The sequence below is a fragment of the Ictidomys tridecemlineatus genome, chromosome 7 (assembly GCF_052094955.1).
Source record: "Ictidomys tridecemlineatus isolate mIctTri1 chromosome 7, mIctTri1.hap1, whole genome shotgun sequence".
NCBI classification, from domain to species: Eukaryota; Metazoa; Chordata; class Mammalia; order Rodentia; family Sciuridae; genus Ictidomys; species Ictidomys tridecemlineatus.
Genome location: NC_135483.1, coordinates 108,100,811 through 108,118,555, shown reverse-complemented (window position 1 = coordinate 108,118,555; position 17,745 = coordinate 108,100,811). Strand labels below are relative to the sequence as shown.

The following is a 17,745-nucleotide window of genomic DNA, read 5'->3' as shown; positions in this document are numbered from 1 at the left end:
GATTTCAGCTCTGATTTTAATTTGTGTCTTCTGCTTTTGGTGATGATTTGTTCTTCTTTTTTCTAAGGCTTTAACATGTAATATTAGATAAATATTTATAATATATTTATAATATAATATTAAATAAATATTTGGCAATTTCCTATTCTTTTAATGAATGAGTTCAATGCAATTAACTTTCCTCTTAGGAGTGCCTTCATAGTGTCGCAGATAGTTCATTATGTTGTATTGCTCTTCTCATTTACCTCTTAAGAATTTTTTTTTATTTCATCACTGATTTCTTCTGCTATCCATGGGTCACTCAGTATCATGTTTTTTAGTCCCCAGGTGTTAGAAAAGCTTCTATTTTTTATTTCATTGTTGATTTCCAATTTCATTCCATTATGATCTGATAGAATGCAAAGTATTATCTCTATTTTTTTTATTTGCTAAATGTTGCTTTGTGGTCTAAGATATTGCCTATTTTAGAGAAGGATCCATGTGTTGCTTCTCTGCTAAGAAGAAAGTAATTCATTCATTGATGGATGAAATACTCAATATGTCTGTTAAATCTAAATTATTGATTGTATTATTTAATTCTATCATTTCTTTATTTAATTTTTGTTTGGAGGATCTATCCCATGGTGAGAGAGGTATGTTAAAGTCACCCAGTATTGGGGCTGGGGATGTGGCTCAAACGGTAGCGCGCTCGCCTGGCATGCGTGCGGCCAGGGTTCGATCCTCAGCACCACATACCAACAAAGATGTTGTGTCCGCCGAGAACTAAAAAAATAAATATTAAAAAAAAAAAGTCACTCAGTATTATTGTGTTATGGTCTATTTGATTCTTGAAATTAAGAAGGGTTTATTTGATGTATGTATTCTCCATTTGTGGGGCCATAAATATTCATGATTATTGTACTTATTGATGTATAATTCATTTAAGCAGTATGAAATGTCCTTCTTTGTTCCTTCTGATGAACTTTGGCTTGAAGTCCATTTTATCTGATATGAAGATAGAAATCCCTGCTTGTTTATGAGATCCATGTGAATGATATGTTTTTTTCCCATCATTTTACCTTCAGTCTGTGGATGTCTTTGCCTATGAGTTCTGTCTTTTGGAGACAGTATAATTTTGGGTCTTTTTTTTTTAAAATCCAATCTGGCAGTCTATGTCTTTTGATTGATGAGTTTTCTTCAAAGTTATTACTGATGTATTATTTTTATTCCTTGTCATTTTGATTTATTTCTGGTTTTTAATTTGAATTAGTTTCTCCTTTGATTGATTATTCCTTTTGTGTAGTTCCTCCCTTTGCTGGTTTTCACTTTAATTTTTTATGAAATATTTTGCTAAGATTGTTCTGTAGTGCAGGTTTTCTTTTTTTTTTTTTTTTTTTTTTTTAGAATTTTCAATATTTATTTTTTTTTAGTTCTCGGCAGACACAACATCCTTGTTGGTATGTGGTGCTGAGGATCAAACCCGGGCCGCACGCATGCCAGATGAGCGCGCTACCACCCGAGCCACATCCCCAGCCCCTAGTGCAGGTTTTCTAGTTGTGAATTCTTTTAACTTATGTTTATCATGAAAGGTTTTATATATATATATATATATATATATATATATATATATATATATATATATATATATGTATGTATGTTATAGTTGGACACAATACCTTTGTTTAATTTATTTATTTTTATGTAGTGCTGAGGATTGAACTCAGGGTCTTGCATGTGCAAGGCGAGCACTCTGCCTCTGAGCCACAACCCCAGCCCTATCATGAAAGGTTTTTATTTTATTGTCAAATCTGAAACTTAATTTTTCTGGGCATAGTATGCTTGGTTGGCATCCATTTTCTTTCAGAGCTTTGTATGTATTATTTTAGAACCTCCCAGCTTTGAGGGTCTATGTTGAGAAATCAGCTGAGATTCAGACTGGTTTCCTTCTAAATGTATCTGACATTTTTTTTCTTTGGCAGCCTTTAAAATTCTATCCTGTTAGGATAGGCATTTTCATAATAATGTGCCTTGGTGTGGGTCTGTTGTAATATTGTACATTTGTGGTCCTATAATCCTCCTGAATTGGATTTTCCATTTCATTCTTTGGGGTTGAGAACTTTTCTGATATTATTTCTTTCATTGAAAAAACACTAAAGTGCATTCCTTTAGTGTGTATCTTCATGCCTTCATTTATCCCGATAGATCTTAAATTTGATCTATTAATGTTATCCCATATTTCTTGGAAGTTCTGTTCATGGTCTCTTAACATCTTTTCTCCGCGGTCTATTTTATTTTCAAGATTATATATTTTGTCTTTATTGCCTAAAACTCTGTCCCTTTTCTTAAAATTTCCTTAGTGCACTATTTGAAAAATCTTGTTTCTTTGTTAATGATTTCATTTTATATATTTTTCATCGAAATTCTATAACTTCTATAGCTAATTAGATAACTTTTTATAGTATTTAATAATGTACAAAAGTAGTTTTCTACATTATTAGGAATGCGGCATGCTTGTCCCTATAATAATACATGTTTTACTTTTTTTGGGGCGGTGTGTGTGGTGGGGTTTAATATTTTTATTGTAGCAACACAAAATTTGCCATCTTAACCATTTTTTGATATGCAATTTAGTGGCATTATATTCACAATGTTGTGCAGCCATCCCTGATACTTCCAAAACTTATTCATTATCCCTCATGGAAGCTTTATAAACATTTACCAACAGCTTCCCATTTCCTTTCTCTCTAGCTCTTGGTAACCATTAATCTTTCTGTTTCTATGAATTTGCCAAATCTCTGTTATGGATTACTTCTAAGAAGTACAGATAAAATTCATTATGTAAAATATCTCTTTATAGTTACTTGGTTATTTGCTATTATTACCCATAGTTTCTTTTTTATCTATTACTCCATAACAATTTCTCCACAACTTAGTGTCTTTGAAAAAAATCATATATTATTTCTCAGGTTATCTGTGAATGCACATTCAACTAGAGTACAACAGGGATGATAGATCTACTCCATGATAACTGTGGCCTTCACTAGAAGATTTTGAAACTGGGGCCTAGAATATCTGAAAGCTTGTTCACTCATATGTTTGGCAATTGATGCTGGCTGCTACCTGTGGGCCTTTCTGGGTTATCCACTGGAATATCAGCACATGGTTTTCCCATGTGGCCTGAGCTTCCCCATAACATGGTGACAGGTTCCAAAGGCAAGCATTCCGAGAGAGAAAGGGAAAGTGAGAGAGTGGGCCAGCATGGAGGTGGAGGTCATATTACCCTCAGTGACCTGGCCTAAGAAGTCACACAGTGTCACTTTAACTGTATTCTAAGGGATGTGACAGTTACAGAGGTCTACACAGGTTTTGGGAAGAAGACCACAGACTTTGCCTCTCAGTGGAGCCACATTAGTGGAGCATGTGAGATGGGATAAGTATTTATGTGGTCATCTTTGGAAATACAATCTGCCACAATGTGTGTCCAGCATAGTTCCCAATTCAGTCCATAGCAGGACTTCTCTAAAATTAACACTTTACCTCAACTACTAACTAATTGATCATGGAGATAGTTATACTTTCTCTCAGTAGGAAGTTGAGATTTATGCATTAAAAAGAAGATGAAAAATATAGATAATGCTGTAAGGGTTCTTAGACAAAATAAGTATATTTCTTAGAAATAAGCTAGTTATTAAATATATTTCTTAGAAACTAGATAGTTATTTAAATGTTTCTATTAAAGAAGCAGTTAATAGTTTTACTGCTATTTTCAAATGTTTTCTGGTCAGGGTAACATTTTACTTTAAGTAGCATTGTTTATGAATACTATGTTTATAGTTTGGGCATGAAAGTACTTTTCTAGATTCTTTTTTTATGGGGCAGGTTACTGGGTATTGAACCCCAAGCCCTTTGCCATTGAGCTACATCCCCAGCCATTTTCATTTTTTGTTTTCAGACAGGGTCTCAATAAGTTGCTTGCTAAGTAGCTGCAAGTGGCCTTGAATTTGTGATCTTCTTGCCTCAGCTTCCTGGGTCATGGGAATTACAGGCTAGGGTTACTGCTCACCTTAGGTTCTTGATTTATTTGAAGTGTTTAAATAAATGATTGCTTTCTTTCTCTGACATACATCTGACTAAGATAGTTTATGAAGTATATTTTTCATTGCATAGCTTATCTAACCACATTACCTAACTAACCTTTCTAAAAATTTTAGTTGCCTCATCTAAAATATGGGAATAATAATAGTAGCTACCTCACAAAACTGGCATGAGGACTAAGTGAGTTAATAGATGTAAAGTGGGTGACACATAGTAAGTGCTAAAAAAAGATAAGAAGTGCATGAATGTCATAATGGTGTTATATATGAAAAATCATAGTATAATTTAATTCATTTCCAAAAAGGTTTTCACAGGATAATAGAATATGGTTAAGCTCTTTCATTTAGGAGAAATGATTGTGTTTTTTTTTTAATGATTGCTTCTTAATTTAATATCTGTTTGATTTTCCTAGTTTGAAAAAGAAAAACAGCATGATATTCAATCATTCTTTTTACCAAAACCTAAAAAGAGACAATTGGAGACCTCCTGTGATGAATCAAGGATATTTCAGGAGAAAAATACTATAGTGGCATCGAGGGATATCATTGATTCTGAACATAATTTTGAACCTGAAACTAAAAGATTGAAATCAGTCACCACCCATGACTGCAACAGCCTACCAGAGGAGAAACCATCCAGGCCTGGACAAACCAAAGACAATTTCATGGAACATGTCCATAAGGCCAAGTCCCTGACAACCATCCCAACCCCTCCTGGAAAGGATTGGCAGTGTGGTTTCTGCACCTATATTAATAATTCACTGTTATCTTATTGTGAAATGTGTGAGAATCCTCAAGGCAGTGCTGGTGAGTATGTTGGAAGGTGACTGTAGAGGTGGGGGCTGGAGATAACCTGTGTTCTTAGAAACTCCTGTGAACAAAGGTTAGTGTGACTCAGCACTGACTTTAGCTTTTGAAATGGATTAAGAACTTCACATAGTAAAGACTGTGAATCTGTCATAGAATGTGAAAAACTCCTAGTTTTATCAAGAATTCCCAAGCATCTATGATATGACATTAATTTGGCACAAATGGACATTTCTGATTAATGTCAGCAGGATGTGAATTCAGTGGGCAGAAATAGAAGCTCTGTTGCTATGGTAGCAAATATGCCTTATAGTTGTAGACCTTCTGCTTTCTTTCCTCTTTAGATACATTTGTTTTTAAAGAAATTATAGATTATTTTTATGTTTAAGTAGCAAAATAATTCAGTTCTTTACCTACTCGGTATACATTGGGCCATTTTGTTGCTTGACAGATAATTAAAAACTCCTCCATAGAGCTTTTTTTTTAATATTTTTTTTTTTTTAGCTGTAGATGGACGCAACACAATGCCTTTATTTTTATGTAGTGCTGAGAACCCAGGTCCCACCCATGCTAGGCGAGCGCTCTACCGCTGAGCCACAATCCCAGCCCAGCTTTTTTTTTTTTTTTTAATATATTTTTAGTTGTAGATGGACACAGTATATTTATTTATTTATTTTTATGTGATGCTGAAGATTGAACCCAGTGCCTCCGTAGAGCTTTAAAGAATGTATTTGATATATGTTTTATGAGTTTATTCTTTGGTAAAACATGTTTTTTTTTTTTCTCTTTTTAGAACAGAGGGTTCAACCCAGGGTGCTTTACCACTAAGCTATATCCCAGCTCTTTTTATTTTTTATTTTGAGATAGAGTCTCATTAAGTTAACGAGGGCCTCACAACATTGTTGAGGCTGGCCTTGGACTTGGGATCCTCCTGCCTCAGCCTCTGAAATTGCAGGGATTGTAAAACATATTATTTTTAAGTTAGAAATTATAAACATACCTCAAGTATGTTTTCATAGCATGATATGTCATTTCCTGATGTTTAGTTTCTAATATGGTTATCAATGCCCCTGATTATCATAAGAAAAAGATCATTAGTATTCTTTTTTTTTTCCAATTTTAGAGAGCATTTTTATCCAGTGAAAAATGCCAAGTTGAGCTAGGCATGGTGGTCCACACCTGTAAACACAGTGGCTTGGGAGGTTGAGTCGGAAGGGCCACAAGTTCAAAACCAGCCTCAGCAGTTTAGTAAGGCCCTAAGCAGTTTAGCAAGACATTGTCTCAAAATAAAAAATAAAAGGGCTGAGGATGTGGCTCAGTGGTTAAGCACCCCCCAAAAAACCAAGTTAACATTTTTTGGAAACTAGAAATGCTCATTTTATTTATCAGTGGTAATAATTATTTACATCTAAATTTTCATTATATGATAATTCTTGGAATATTATCATTAACAAAGACTCTGATATTACAGTACTTTTCTTCCTAGCCAGGCACAGTGACACATGCCTGTAATCTCAAGTGACCCAGGAGGAAGAGGCAGGAGGATTGCAAGTTTAAGACCAGCCTCCTCCACTTAGGGAGACTCTATCTCAAAAAAAAAATTAAAAAGAGCGGGGATGTAGCTTCGTGATATAACGCCACTCAGTTTAATCACCCATACCACCAGAGAAAAAAAAGAAAAACATTTTTTTCCTTCCTGTCTTCTTCTCCTCTCTTAGTTTTGATGTAATCAGTGGCTAAGCCTTTCCTCTCTTACTTATGGGTGTTCCTACCAAAATTGACAAGTCTGCCATCTGGATGGTTATATTTGTTATGTGGGCACCTGTTGTCTGTGAACTAAATTGGAACTACAAGTTTATTCCATATAATATCCCTGTCATAATTAGCATGACTCCATGCAATTTACAACTGGTATAGGCAATAAAAATAAAGTATATTGTGACTATAAAATAATGTCAGTTCACATTAAGTATATAAGTTAATTGATTTAGCAAGAAAAATCATAGTTTAATATAGTTCTGATTTTTCCTTTGTGATACCAAGAACAACAATGAAATCCCTAGACTTAAAACTTAATAAGCAACTTCAAGAAAACTTCCTTTGTGAAGATAAACTACCTTTTGTGTTATTTTTGTTTTGTTTTGGTTTGGTTTGGTTTTTTACTAGGGATTGAACCCAGGGATCACTTTACCACTAAGCCATATCCCTACCCCTTTGTATTTTTTTATTTTGAGACAGAATTTCACTAAATTGCTGAAGGTCTCACTAAATTGCTGAGACTAGTCTCAAACTTGCAATTCTCCTACCTTGGCCTCCTGAGTCACTGGGAATACAGTTGTACACCACCATGCCTGGCTGAACTATCTTTTGTGAATATGAAAGTCTTTTAGAAAGAAATAAGTATTCTAAGTAACAGTGGTATTATCATAACTTAAAATTGAAATTATTCAAATTACATTACTATAATTTGGCATAATTATTTCTAACCTTGATTTTGATGGGCCTCAAAAGTATTAAAAAGGAAAATCAATTCCAAATCATCTAACTTTTTAAAAAATGTGTGTATAATACTTGAGGGTTGATCCCTGGGCCTCCTGCATGCTAGACCAGCTCTTCACCTCTGAACTCTTGCTCAAATCTTTCATCTAATTTTTAAAAGAGTGCCTTCCATCTAACTCTTTAAGGACATGGTGGAATTCAAGAAATTATAGGAGTAATATTAGAATATTATAATCTGTAGTGGTTGCTAATACAGTCTCTACTGCATTAAAGAATATGTGGTATAGTAAACATTGATTGCCAATATTTATCAATATGCTCTTTTCTTGTGCTTTGTTCTTAACATCTGTAGTTTATAATTAATAATTTACAGTTCACATCATCCAAATTTATATCTCCTACTTGAATTTCAAACTGATATATCCAGTTGCTTATGTAACATCTTTACCTACTTGTCTAATGGAAATCTCAGGCTTAACATGTCCAGAATAGAACTCCTGGCTAATCACCACTGTCACATCAAATACCCAAATTTTCTCCCCAGTCTTCTCTATATGCTAAAAACCTATGTAGATTGAGCTTTCCATAATTGATCCATTAAGTAACCTCTAAAATAAATCTTGATTCCAACTACATTCTCTTTATTGTCACCATTCTACCCAAAACCCACCATTATCTTTGTCCCAAACCTTAGGAATCTCCCTTCTAGTCACCCCCTTGGGATCCTTTTATATAAAGCAACCACAGTGTCCTTTAAAGAATGCATTATTATTCTTCTGCCTAGAACTATCTAATGGTATTAGATACATTTAGTATCTAATCCAAAAATGCAAGCCCTGAGCTAGGCTTCTAGGTTCATAACCAGCTCTCAGATCCAGTGGAATTCCTCTGAGAACTTGACCCTGACAACTTTTGCTCTATGTAATTTTTTAATATTTCTCTTTAATGTTTTTCTTTTTAATTCCAACATTTTTTTTACTGCCTTCCCCAATCTCCAATGCCTATACTCACAAAGACTCAGTTTGGTTCTCTTTATGTGAAGATCCACTATTTATTTGCTTACATTATTCTCTGTCTCCACCATGGAGACAGACAATGGCCTATGTAACATCTTCACCTACTTGTCTAATGGAAATATCAAACTTAACATGTCCAGAATAGAACTCCTGGCTAATCACCACTGTCATATCAAATACCCAAATTTTCTCCCCAGTCTTCTCTATATGCTAAACACCTATGTAGATTGAGCTACCAATTGCTACATGTGCTGCCACCAAGCCTGTTGCTCTGCCTCAACCAAACCTAGCCCATTCACACTGGGAGTGTGTTGTTTTGATTTTGGATTTATCTTTCTTATTCCTTATTGTCTTTCCAGCCTAGTTCTGGGGAAATAGTAGACTGCTGGTAAACATTTTGAAAGAATGAACAAACACTAACTAATTTTTCTTTGTTTAAGACCTAGCTATAATGTTTTTAACTATACTTTTAAGTATAAATTATTTTATCTTAATAATTCTTCAAATAGACAGCCTCAACCATATCCAGGACAAAAACAAAAATGAAGAAGATGATTCTCAAATAGACATCTCCAAAAAAGTACAAGCTAGCTTAGACTGTGACAAACAAGTGATTGCACAGTCTGAACCTAACCAGTTGGCTAATAGCAAGGAAGAAATGTCAGAAGTTAGGAGGGAAGACAGGCTCACAGCCCAATCAGATAATGGTAAGTCCTGTTTCTATTTACAGTGTCCAAATAATAACCATATATTTTAACATAGTATCATTTTGGATTTGTGATTGATGCCTTATTCCAGATGCCTTTTATTCCCTTTTATATTAAAAATGCCAACCATTCATAACCATATTCTTAAACACCAGATGATTGGAAGATCAGAGTGTGTCTGTTGGCATTCAGATACTACACATGGAGCAAAACCAATAAATTGCTACATGTGCTGCCACCAAGCCTGTTGCTCTGCCTCAACCAAACCTAGCCTGTTCATACTGGGAGTGTGTTGTTTTGATTTTGGGGTGGTGCTTTTGAAAAAATAGTTAAGATTGACAGATAAAGAACTCCTTAATAAATCATTAATTCTTTATATATGGAGGCTTTTAAATGGCTACACTTAATTGGCATTTTTTTTTATTTGAGAAATTGTTTTTAAGGTATGTAATTTTTAAAACTCTATGAATCATAACTACACTTGGAACCAACCATCTAGTGTTTCAGATGTATTTATTTGTTGCTTGATTCCATTTATTATTTATAACTGTGATAGTTAGCAAATACCAGCCTGTAGTCATACATCACTATCTTTTATGCACCAGCTGGCAAAAATCCGTGAGCACTTTTGGGTTGTTTTTCTTGTTACTCATTTAGGGACCACAGTAACCTACAGATTGATATTCCTATTAAAACCAACTCAAAATTGTTGGGATGAGACTGCTGAAATTTTTATTCTTTGTGGTTGTTAAACACTGATATAATTTAGAATCAGATTCATAGCTTTAAAATGAATCATTAAGGAATTTCTGAGCTCAAATCATCCTCTAATTTCTTCCTTTGCTCCTTCAATTCCTTCAATTCCTCAAGGGCTTCCCAAGAATATATTGAAGTGAATCCTGCTTAGGTCTAATTTTAGCAGCCTTTAAATAGACAGTATAGACTCGGGTAGCATATACTCTTTATGTCCAGGTTCCTTGTTTCTGCTGCAAATAAAACCTTAAGTGCTGATGAAGCTCTGGATGTAGGACAGCATATAGCTTAGTGGACTATAGCGTAGCATCATCACCTGGCAGTTATCAACTGGGCCAAGAGTCTTCATCTTTGACAGGGAAACATTGGCTTGTTAGCTATAAATTGGTCTCTTGATGGAGACATGTTTTAGCTTATACTGACAGTACTTAAAAAAAAAAAAATCACCAGACTTAGAAATTCATTTCAGACAGTGAAATTTACATCGGCCTTATCCATTCTAGACAATGCCAGCATTTTCCCCTTTGCCTAGCCCTGTTTTGTTTGGTTTTGTTTTTGACTTTTCAGATCACTGGGATGATAATTCCACATAAGTCATAGGCTTCACATCTTCCCACTAATGTGAATTAGAAACAAAAAGAAGACAATAAAGGCACACTAGTTAATAAGTTAAAATGCTTATTCTTCTGATATTTGCTGTTTTAGAACCAGAGTAATACTCTGGAACAATAGTTTTGTTCTAACTGGAATTCCTGAGGTCTGAAATACATCATCTGTATTTTGAACCATAAAATTACCTTTCATAAGAACACTGAAAAGAGAAATATATTCCTTTAATGTAGTTGTCAGCTACCAAGAATGAATATCAACTGATTTGGGGTTCTTATAATTCTTTTTCTCAAAGAATGACTTCTGATCCTTGAGCATAGTTTATCAAAGTTTGAAGACACATTAATTATTAAGACACATTACTTATTTTATGGACCATTAAGAACGAGAAAAACTCTGCCAATTAAACTATGACAAAATATGTTTGTGATAGTCTAGACCTGGCCATACCATCACCTGTTCATTTTGACATTTTTGTTCATTTGTTTACTTTGAGGACGTGGCATTATCTCATGTCTCCAGTTGCTTTGCTTGGCATTGTAAGAGGCAAACCTTTTGAACATCTCAGTAACCACATGTAAGACAGCTTCTTCTATTTGAAGGCATCTCTTTTTCTTAGATCCCATGAAGCATTCAGTCACTCTTTTGCCAGAAAGTAAGAAATTGGGGTTATTTCCCTAGCGATACATATTTGCTTTTTAAATATCAAACCTACATTCTCCTGCTCTATAGTCAAATTTTTTGAACTATGATGACTTTTCATTTTGATACCAAATCATAGTGAAATTTTTTGAAGACATCTTGAAGTCAATTAAAATCAATATACATAGTAATAACAATGCATGCACCTCATGTGCAGTTTTGAAGTGACAATAGTATTATAGTTCTAACTAAGCTCATACATGCTTAGGCAATGATACCAACTTCACAACTACCACCTGGCCAGCAATGATTGTGAGAAGCAGATATTATTATTATAGACTCATAAGACACATCAGTTTCAGAGTTATTAAAGTACATTTTTAAATTTATGAAGTATAGGAATAAGCCATAAACCAAATTTGTGAAATGGCCAATGCCATGACATTACCAAGTGGAATGGCAGACAAATCATACACTTCCAGATCTGGAAAGTAATTAAAAGGTTACTAAGGAAATCTGGCTGAGTTAAGAGTACCAGCTCTAGAGTGAGATTACTGAGTTTACATCTTCTTACTAGTGATGTAACCTTGGGCAAGTTAATATGCCCTGGTTTCTTCCTATTTAAAATGCACTATTGCCAGGTGTGGTGGTGCACACCTGTAATCCCAGCAACTCGGGAAGTTGAGGCAAGAGGACCACAAGTTCAAGGCAAGCCTGGGCAACTTAACAAAACCCTGTCTCAAAATGAAAAGCAAGAAGGGTTGGGAATGTAGCTCAGTGGTAGAGTATTCTTGGGTTCAATTCCCAGTACCACCAAAACACACAAACATACACATACACACATACACACAATCTACCTTGCACTATTTATTTGTGAGAGATGTACTGACACAGTACTTAGAACAGTGCCTGGTACATTGTATGTTCTTGATAAGTATTAACTATAATTATTATTTAGACTTGATCTGATAATCTCTCCTGCAGAATATTGGACAGTGGGACTGAGGAAAGATTAAATAATTATCAGAAAATACACTTTTATAACTCATCTATTCTTGTGAATATGAGGCACCAGGCCATAGGAAATCTGGTATTTAGCTGGCCCTCAATATAGTGTATTGCTACCAGTAATCAAAGTAGTGCCCATTCAGTCTCAACTTCAATATACACTAGCAAAAAGGATAGATTTAAAATTCCTTCAAGACTGGTAACAACTACTGGTGGCAAGAAAGTGTCCCTTCTGCCTAACTTTTATCTTTTCAGCTAATTCTGAGTCTGCTTCTTGTTGAGTCATTAGCAAAAATGAAAAGCAAACAGTTACCACAGATGCTGATGTTTGGATGACTTACCTTGGGAGTTTTACTTCAAGCCTGCAAACATATTCTTTGTAAAATATGTTGATATTTTTAATATAGGCTATTTCATCATTCTACCCTGTAAAGTTTTTTTTTTTAAAGCTATTTTAGGTAGAGGGCAGACAAGCCTTAAGATTTTCTTTCATTGTCTTTATTAGAGCAGTTGAAGAGTTCAGACATTCTGCCAGTATATGATACCTTAATGTTTTGTGCAAGTAAGAATACTGACCGGATTCACCTCTATACTAAGGTAAGCATCATGCAGAATCTGTAGCTTGAAACATAAAAATGGCTTCCTTTTTTAATTTTTCAATGGAGATATTTAATTTTATTTACAATAAGGTAGGCAGCTAGTTTTTTTTTCTTAAAGATAGTTATCAAATTCCTGTGTTAAATATAAAGACAAATCAAAGGCAAAATTAGTCACTAAGAGCATTTACTTCAGGATAAGGCTGTCTCAGTTCAGATCTTTTACTGTCATCTTGGACACTTAACTGCTCTGTGCTTCAATTTCCTCATCTATAAACTTTGGAGGGGATTTGTTTCAAGGATAAAATGAGCTAAGTCCTATCAAAAACCTAGCCCATTGTCCAATCCTCATGAACTCTGAATAAGTTTATTCCTGCACAGATCATTTGAAGCAGCCAAAGCAACTACTTCTTTACAGAAGCCTAACTCACTTCTCCATGCAAAATAAAGGTGGAAACTTTTGTATATGATTGTTCAGATTCCTGCCATAGCCTATATTAGTGGCACTCAAACGTTTTGGTTTCTGACTCCTTTGTACTCCTTAAGTTTGTTGAGGGACTCCAAAGAGCTTTTGTTTGCATTGATATTTACTGTATTCAAAATAAAAATGAAAATCAAATTCCTTGCATGTATGATTTTGTCAAAATGAACCCAACAACTAGGTGTAATTATAATGCTCTAATTAGAAAAGAAAGGGGAGGCAGCCTTAGCTCTAACACTGTAGTGGATCCCAAAGGTGAAGCAGCTGGAGGCTGGCAGGTAACTGCATTCTGGAAGTTGAATGGAGATTCTTTTTTTTATTTATTTTGGTACTTGGCATTGAACCCATGGTGCTTTACTACTGAACTATATCTCCAGTCCTTTTTATTTCTCATTTTGCGATAGGGTCTTCCTAATTGCCTCCAAAAGAAAAGTTGAAATGAAGATGCTTAAAAATATTCACTTATTAATCCATTTAAAAGTAATGACAGTAAACCCAGAAAAACTTAAAGTTTGGTTAGCACCAACGTAAGTTATCATTTAAAAAGCTTTCTTTCAACAGAATGGACCATGGCTTTAAAAAGTTATGAGTATTATTACTTTTTAAAATATTTTTATATATTTATATAAGTAACATGTTTTATGAAAAATAATTTATATTTTCCAAAACAGAAAAATATTGAGAAAAGAGGTACTTTTTTCATTGTTGGCAGTTCTCTCTAAAGTCTCAATAAAAAATAATGGTATTTGTTTTGTTGTACTATATCTTGGTAGCTGCTGGGAAACTTCACCATCTGATAAAGATATAATGAGAGTTTAAAAGGCAAATAATATCCTATTTTTATTACAACTACACTTGTGTCTTTGTGGACCCCTGAGAGGGTCTTGGAGACCACATGGGAATTTTTGTCCATATTTGAGGAAAAATTCACAGAGTTTTTAAATACTTTTATTAGTTCTACAATTTTAAATTTCTAATCCTTGTAAATTAAAATAATATTCATGGGCTGGGGCTGGGGCTCAGCAGTAGCACACTTGCCTGGCATGTATGAGGCACTGGGTTCAATTCTCAGCACCACATATAAATAAATGAAATAAAGATCTATTGACAACTAAAAAAAAAGTAAATTTTTTATAACTTCTACACCATATTGCCTATGAAGAAGAATACAGAATGAATTATAAACTTCTCTAATATAGTATTTTATATTGAGTCATACATGGCCTCCAATAGCATATTACAAACATCTTTATTCCAATAAATAAATAAATTAAATAAAGGTCTATCAACAATTTAAAAATATTTTAAAAAGTAATACTACTCGTAAATTTTTTAAGCCATGGTCCATTCTGTTGAAAAAAAAGCTTTTTAAATGATAACTTATGTTGGTGTTTAACCAAACTTTCAGTTACAGTTTTTCTACTAAACCAAATACAGATAGATAGTCAGATAGATAGATAGGCAGAGACACCAAGAACCAACCTAGGTAGTAGTCAGTGTTCCTCATGTAAGCATGGACCCAGGCCCACCCTGTGGATCGTCTAGAAGTGGTGAGCTTGGCAGGGGAGTATCAAGGACTCCTCTGTTCCTTTTCAGACATATTTAAGTTTCTAAGCTACCCTCATCCCTTGTGATCAGGAGCTCTAAGCTATGCCTCTCAGAACATCATGTGAGAGGAACAGATGTGATTCCCAGAAGATCTTGAAGATAGAGAAGCCAACAGGCAGCCAACCAGTCAGAGCACACCAGGAATTTAGAAGCCCTTAAATTCTTTAAACATTTTATTCTATTACAGTGAAAGCTCAGCTTCCTGGACAATCTGATCACTGGTTTTTTCTCTTTGGAGTGGAGACAGGGAGAGTAATTAAAATTCCTAGTAGAGGCTAGACTGTGCCTACTATCAACCAAACTGCAGTGATGGTTTCACTCTGCCATCTAGCTTATGTAGCTTGGCCTACTTCACCTTCTTGGCATTTCTGTCAGTAATCTCAAATATATTTTTGTGACTCTTTTAGGTACTTACATGTCCTTAAAATGTATCATTAGGGCTGGGGCTGTAGCTTAGTGGTAGGGCACTTGCCTTGCATATGTGAGGCACTGGGTTTGATCCTCAGCATCATATAAAAATAAATAAAGATATTTTTAAAGTTATTAAATTGCTATAATTTTCTAAACATGAGACACTGTGCAAATAAAATGCTAACACATCTTTTCACAGCTACAGTTGTTTGATATGAAACCTTTCCTTTTTACCTTAGAAAAAATAAAGTAACATCTACCAGTAGAAATTTGACTTAAAACCCTAGTTCCGTACCTAAGAGTATCCCCTTAAAGACAGATTGGTAACAGATATTTAGCATTCTGTGCCAATTGTGTTCATTTCATTTATAATCCCAAATCTAGGATTTAGAATTATATACTACATATCTGAATTTAGACTTATATATTAAAATTACCTGTCTAGATTTACAAATTGCAATTATGTATCTAAATTTTTAAGAAATAAGTATTTTGTTTTTTCCCAAAGTGATTGTGGGAGCTATAACATTTCTTTTTGATTAAGAGACTTAGAATATGACCTCAATGTTATTGATATAATAGATTTTTGTATAAGACACTCTTCTTCCCCTTTAAAAAAGAAATAACTTCTATTTATGTTCAATTGACTATACCCTGTACATGATTACTTTTTACCCTTAAAATTTCAGCATATTGTGCAACTGATTATTGGACTCTGAATTCAGGTCCACTTATTCTCTGGGTAGTGCCATTGACTCAGTCCTCATGGACCAACATTGCAACATTGCTTTAGGGAAACAAATGTTTTAATAATTTCTCTAGAATTTCTCTGTCTACTTTCTCATTCCTGTAACAATAGATAGATATATCAACCCATCTGGGGAAGGCTTTTTAGATTATTTCTTAGTACCCTTCTTTAATATGAGACATATTTTCCAATGATTGTAAATAAGTTTATTTGTGAATTAAAAAGTGTTGCACTACTGTTGACTTCAAGGAAGTGATATTGTTCTGAATCAACTGACAATGTACAAATTGCATTGTTTTGATATATATTTCCAAGATTAGGCAAAAGAGAAGAGTAAGACAGGGCAGTAAGCACAGCATCCCTAGCTGAAGGCAGCAGGCCTGAGCTAGGTGTGGGCAGTGTGGACACACACTCTCACCTTTCCATCCTTCTAAGGAGCCATGTGGAGTAGATTCTTGAATGTGCCACCAAGTAGTCTTTTAGGAGTTTAGACATACTACATCATAATTAATTATTTTCTAGCATCTATGATAAAAATGGATTAATAATATCTTCCTAATCTATAATTAGGATGGAAAACAGATGAACTGTAATTTCATTCCTTTGGATATAAAATTAGACCTTTGGGAAGACTTACCAACAAGTTTTCAACTGAAACAGAATCGCTCACTGGTAAGAACAGTTTTAAATAAAATAGTTATATTAGTTTTAAATGCAAAATTTTTAGGAATTTTAGCAATCATTTTGAGTTTAGTAAAATAGTGCTTCATGGCCTATTGCAGAATCAAATTGCTGGTTGCATTTTTTATCAATCTAGGCAGTGTCTATTAATTGCCCTGTGCTAAGAATAAATGTGAAATCTGTTTCCTTGGCGAGCGATCACACCTAGAGCTGCTGTTTCTGTAGATAGAATCATCCTCACATCATTTAATTTCTCATTCACAGGATTAGCAACTGTGTTATTTGTATCTGTCAGAATCACATTTTATCTTTTAAAGTTCTAACAATGACAAATTTTGAGAGCAGGAATAATCACACATTGGGCAACTCTTTTTTTAATATTTTTTAGTTGTAGGTGAACATGATACTTTTGTTTTATTTATTTATTTTTTTTAATGTGGTGCTGAGGATCAAACCCAGTGCCTCACATGTGCTAGGCAAGTGCTCTACCACTGAGCCACAACCCCAGCCCCCACATGAGGCAACTCTTGATTCATTGTCAGAAGCACCAGCCTGATGCTCCAAGCCAGGTAACTGCCAGGGAGGTCTTATGCTTGTTTGTGACTGATTTTGCCTTCACTGCTAATGGTCATCATGTTGTAAGACTGACCCAGCATGTAATCTACATTTATTACTATTTTTTTAAACAGGGAAATAGTGATTTTTTTTAAACCCTTTGAATGGAAATGAAGCATTACCCACTGGTCAGCTATAACTGTTATAAAGGGAAAGGAAGCAACAAGCTATTTTCTTGATAATATATAATCCTGACTCTCAAATTCCCCCTACAAAAAAATAACTAGTTATGTATGATTGACTAATAAGTAAGAGCAATGCTGATAAAAATGTCCCAGATTTTATGACTTTTTTTTCCCCATAGCAACTCAATCATCAGATACAAAATGATTCTCGGATGCTATATGATCGCATCTTTTAGATAGAATCATTTTCTTGCCACCACTGCAAGACTACTGTCCATAAGACCAATTTTGCCTTGGCTATTGCTAAAGTATGTGCTTCTAGATTCTTCTCAGTGAGCACATCATTATTGTTGATACCTGTGTATA

The 17,745-nt window shown here is 34.4% G+C and overlaps 1 protein-coding gene across 6 annotated transcripts in view; it reads left to right on the top strand.

Annotated features, from left to right (window-relative positions):
- The window catches only part of Zranb3 (zinc finger RANBP2-type containing 3), a 281,585-nt gene that overhangs the window by 199,212 nt on the left and 64,628 nt on the right, over window positions 1-17,745 (top strand). For all 6 annotated transcript variants that reach the window (XR_013424061.1, XR_013424060.1, XM_078017309.1 and 3 more), the window contains 4 exons: window positions 4,487-4,880; window positions 8,905-9,102; window positions 12,620-12,711; window positions 16,529-16,630. Coding sequence is in view for 4 of the 6 variants with exons in the window: in XM_078017309.1 (XP_077873435.1) it covers window positions 4,487-4,880; window positions 8,905-9,102; window positions 12,620-12,711; window positions 16,529-16,630 (786 nt within the window). In the remaining 2 variants the exon portion in view is untranslated. The remainder of the gene's footprint in view (window positions 1-4,486; window positions 4,881-8,904; window positions 9,103-12,619; window positions 12,712-16,528; window positions 16,631-17,745) is intronic.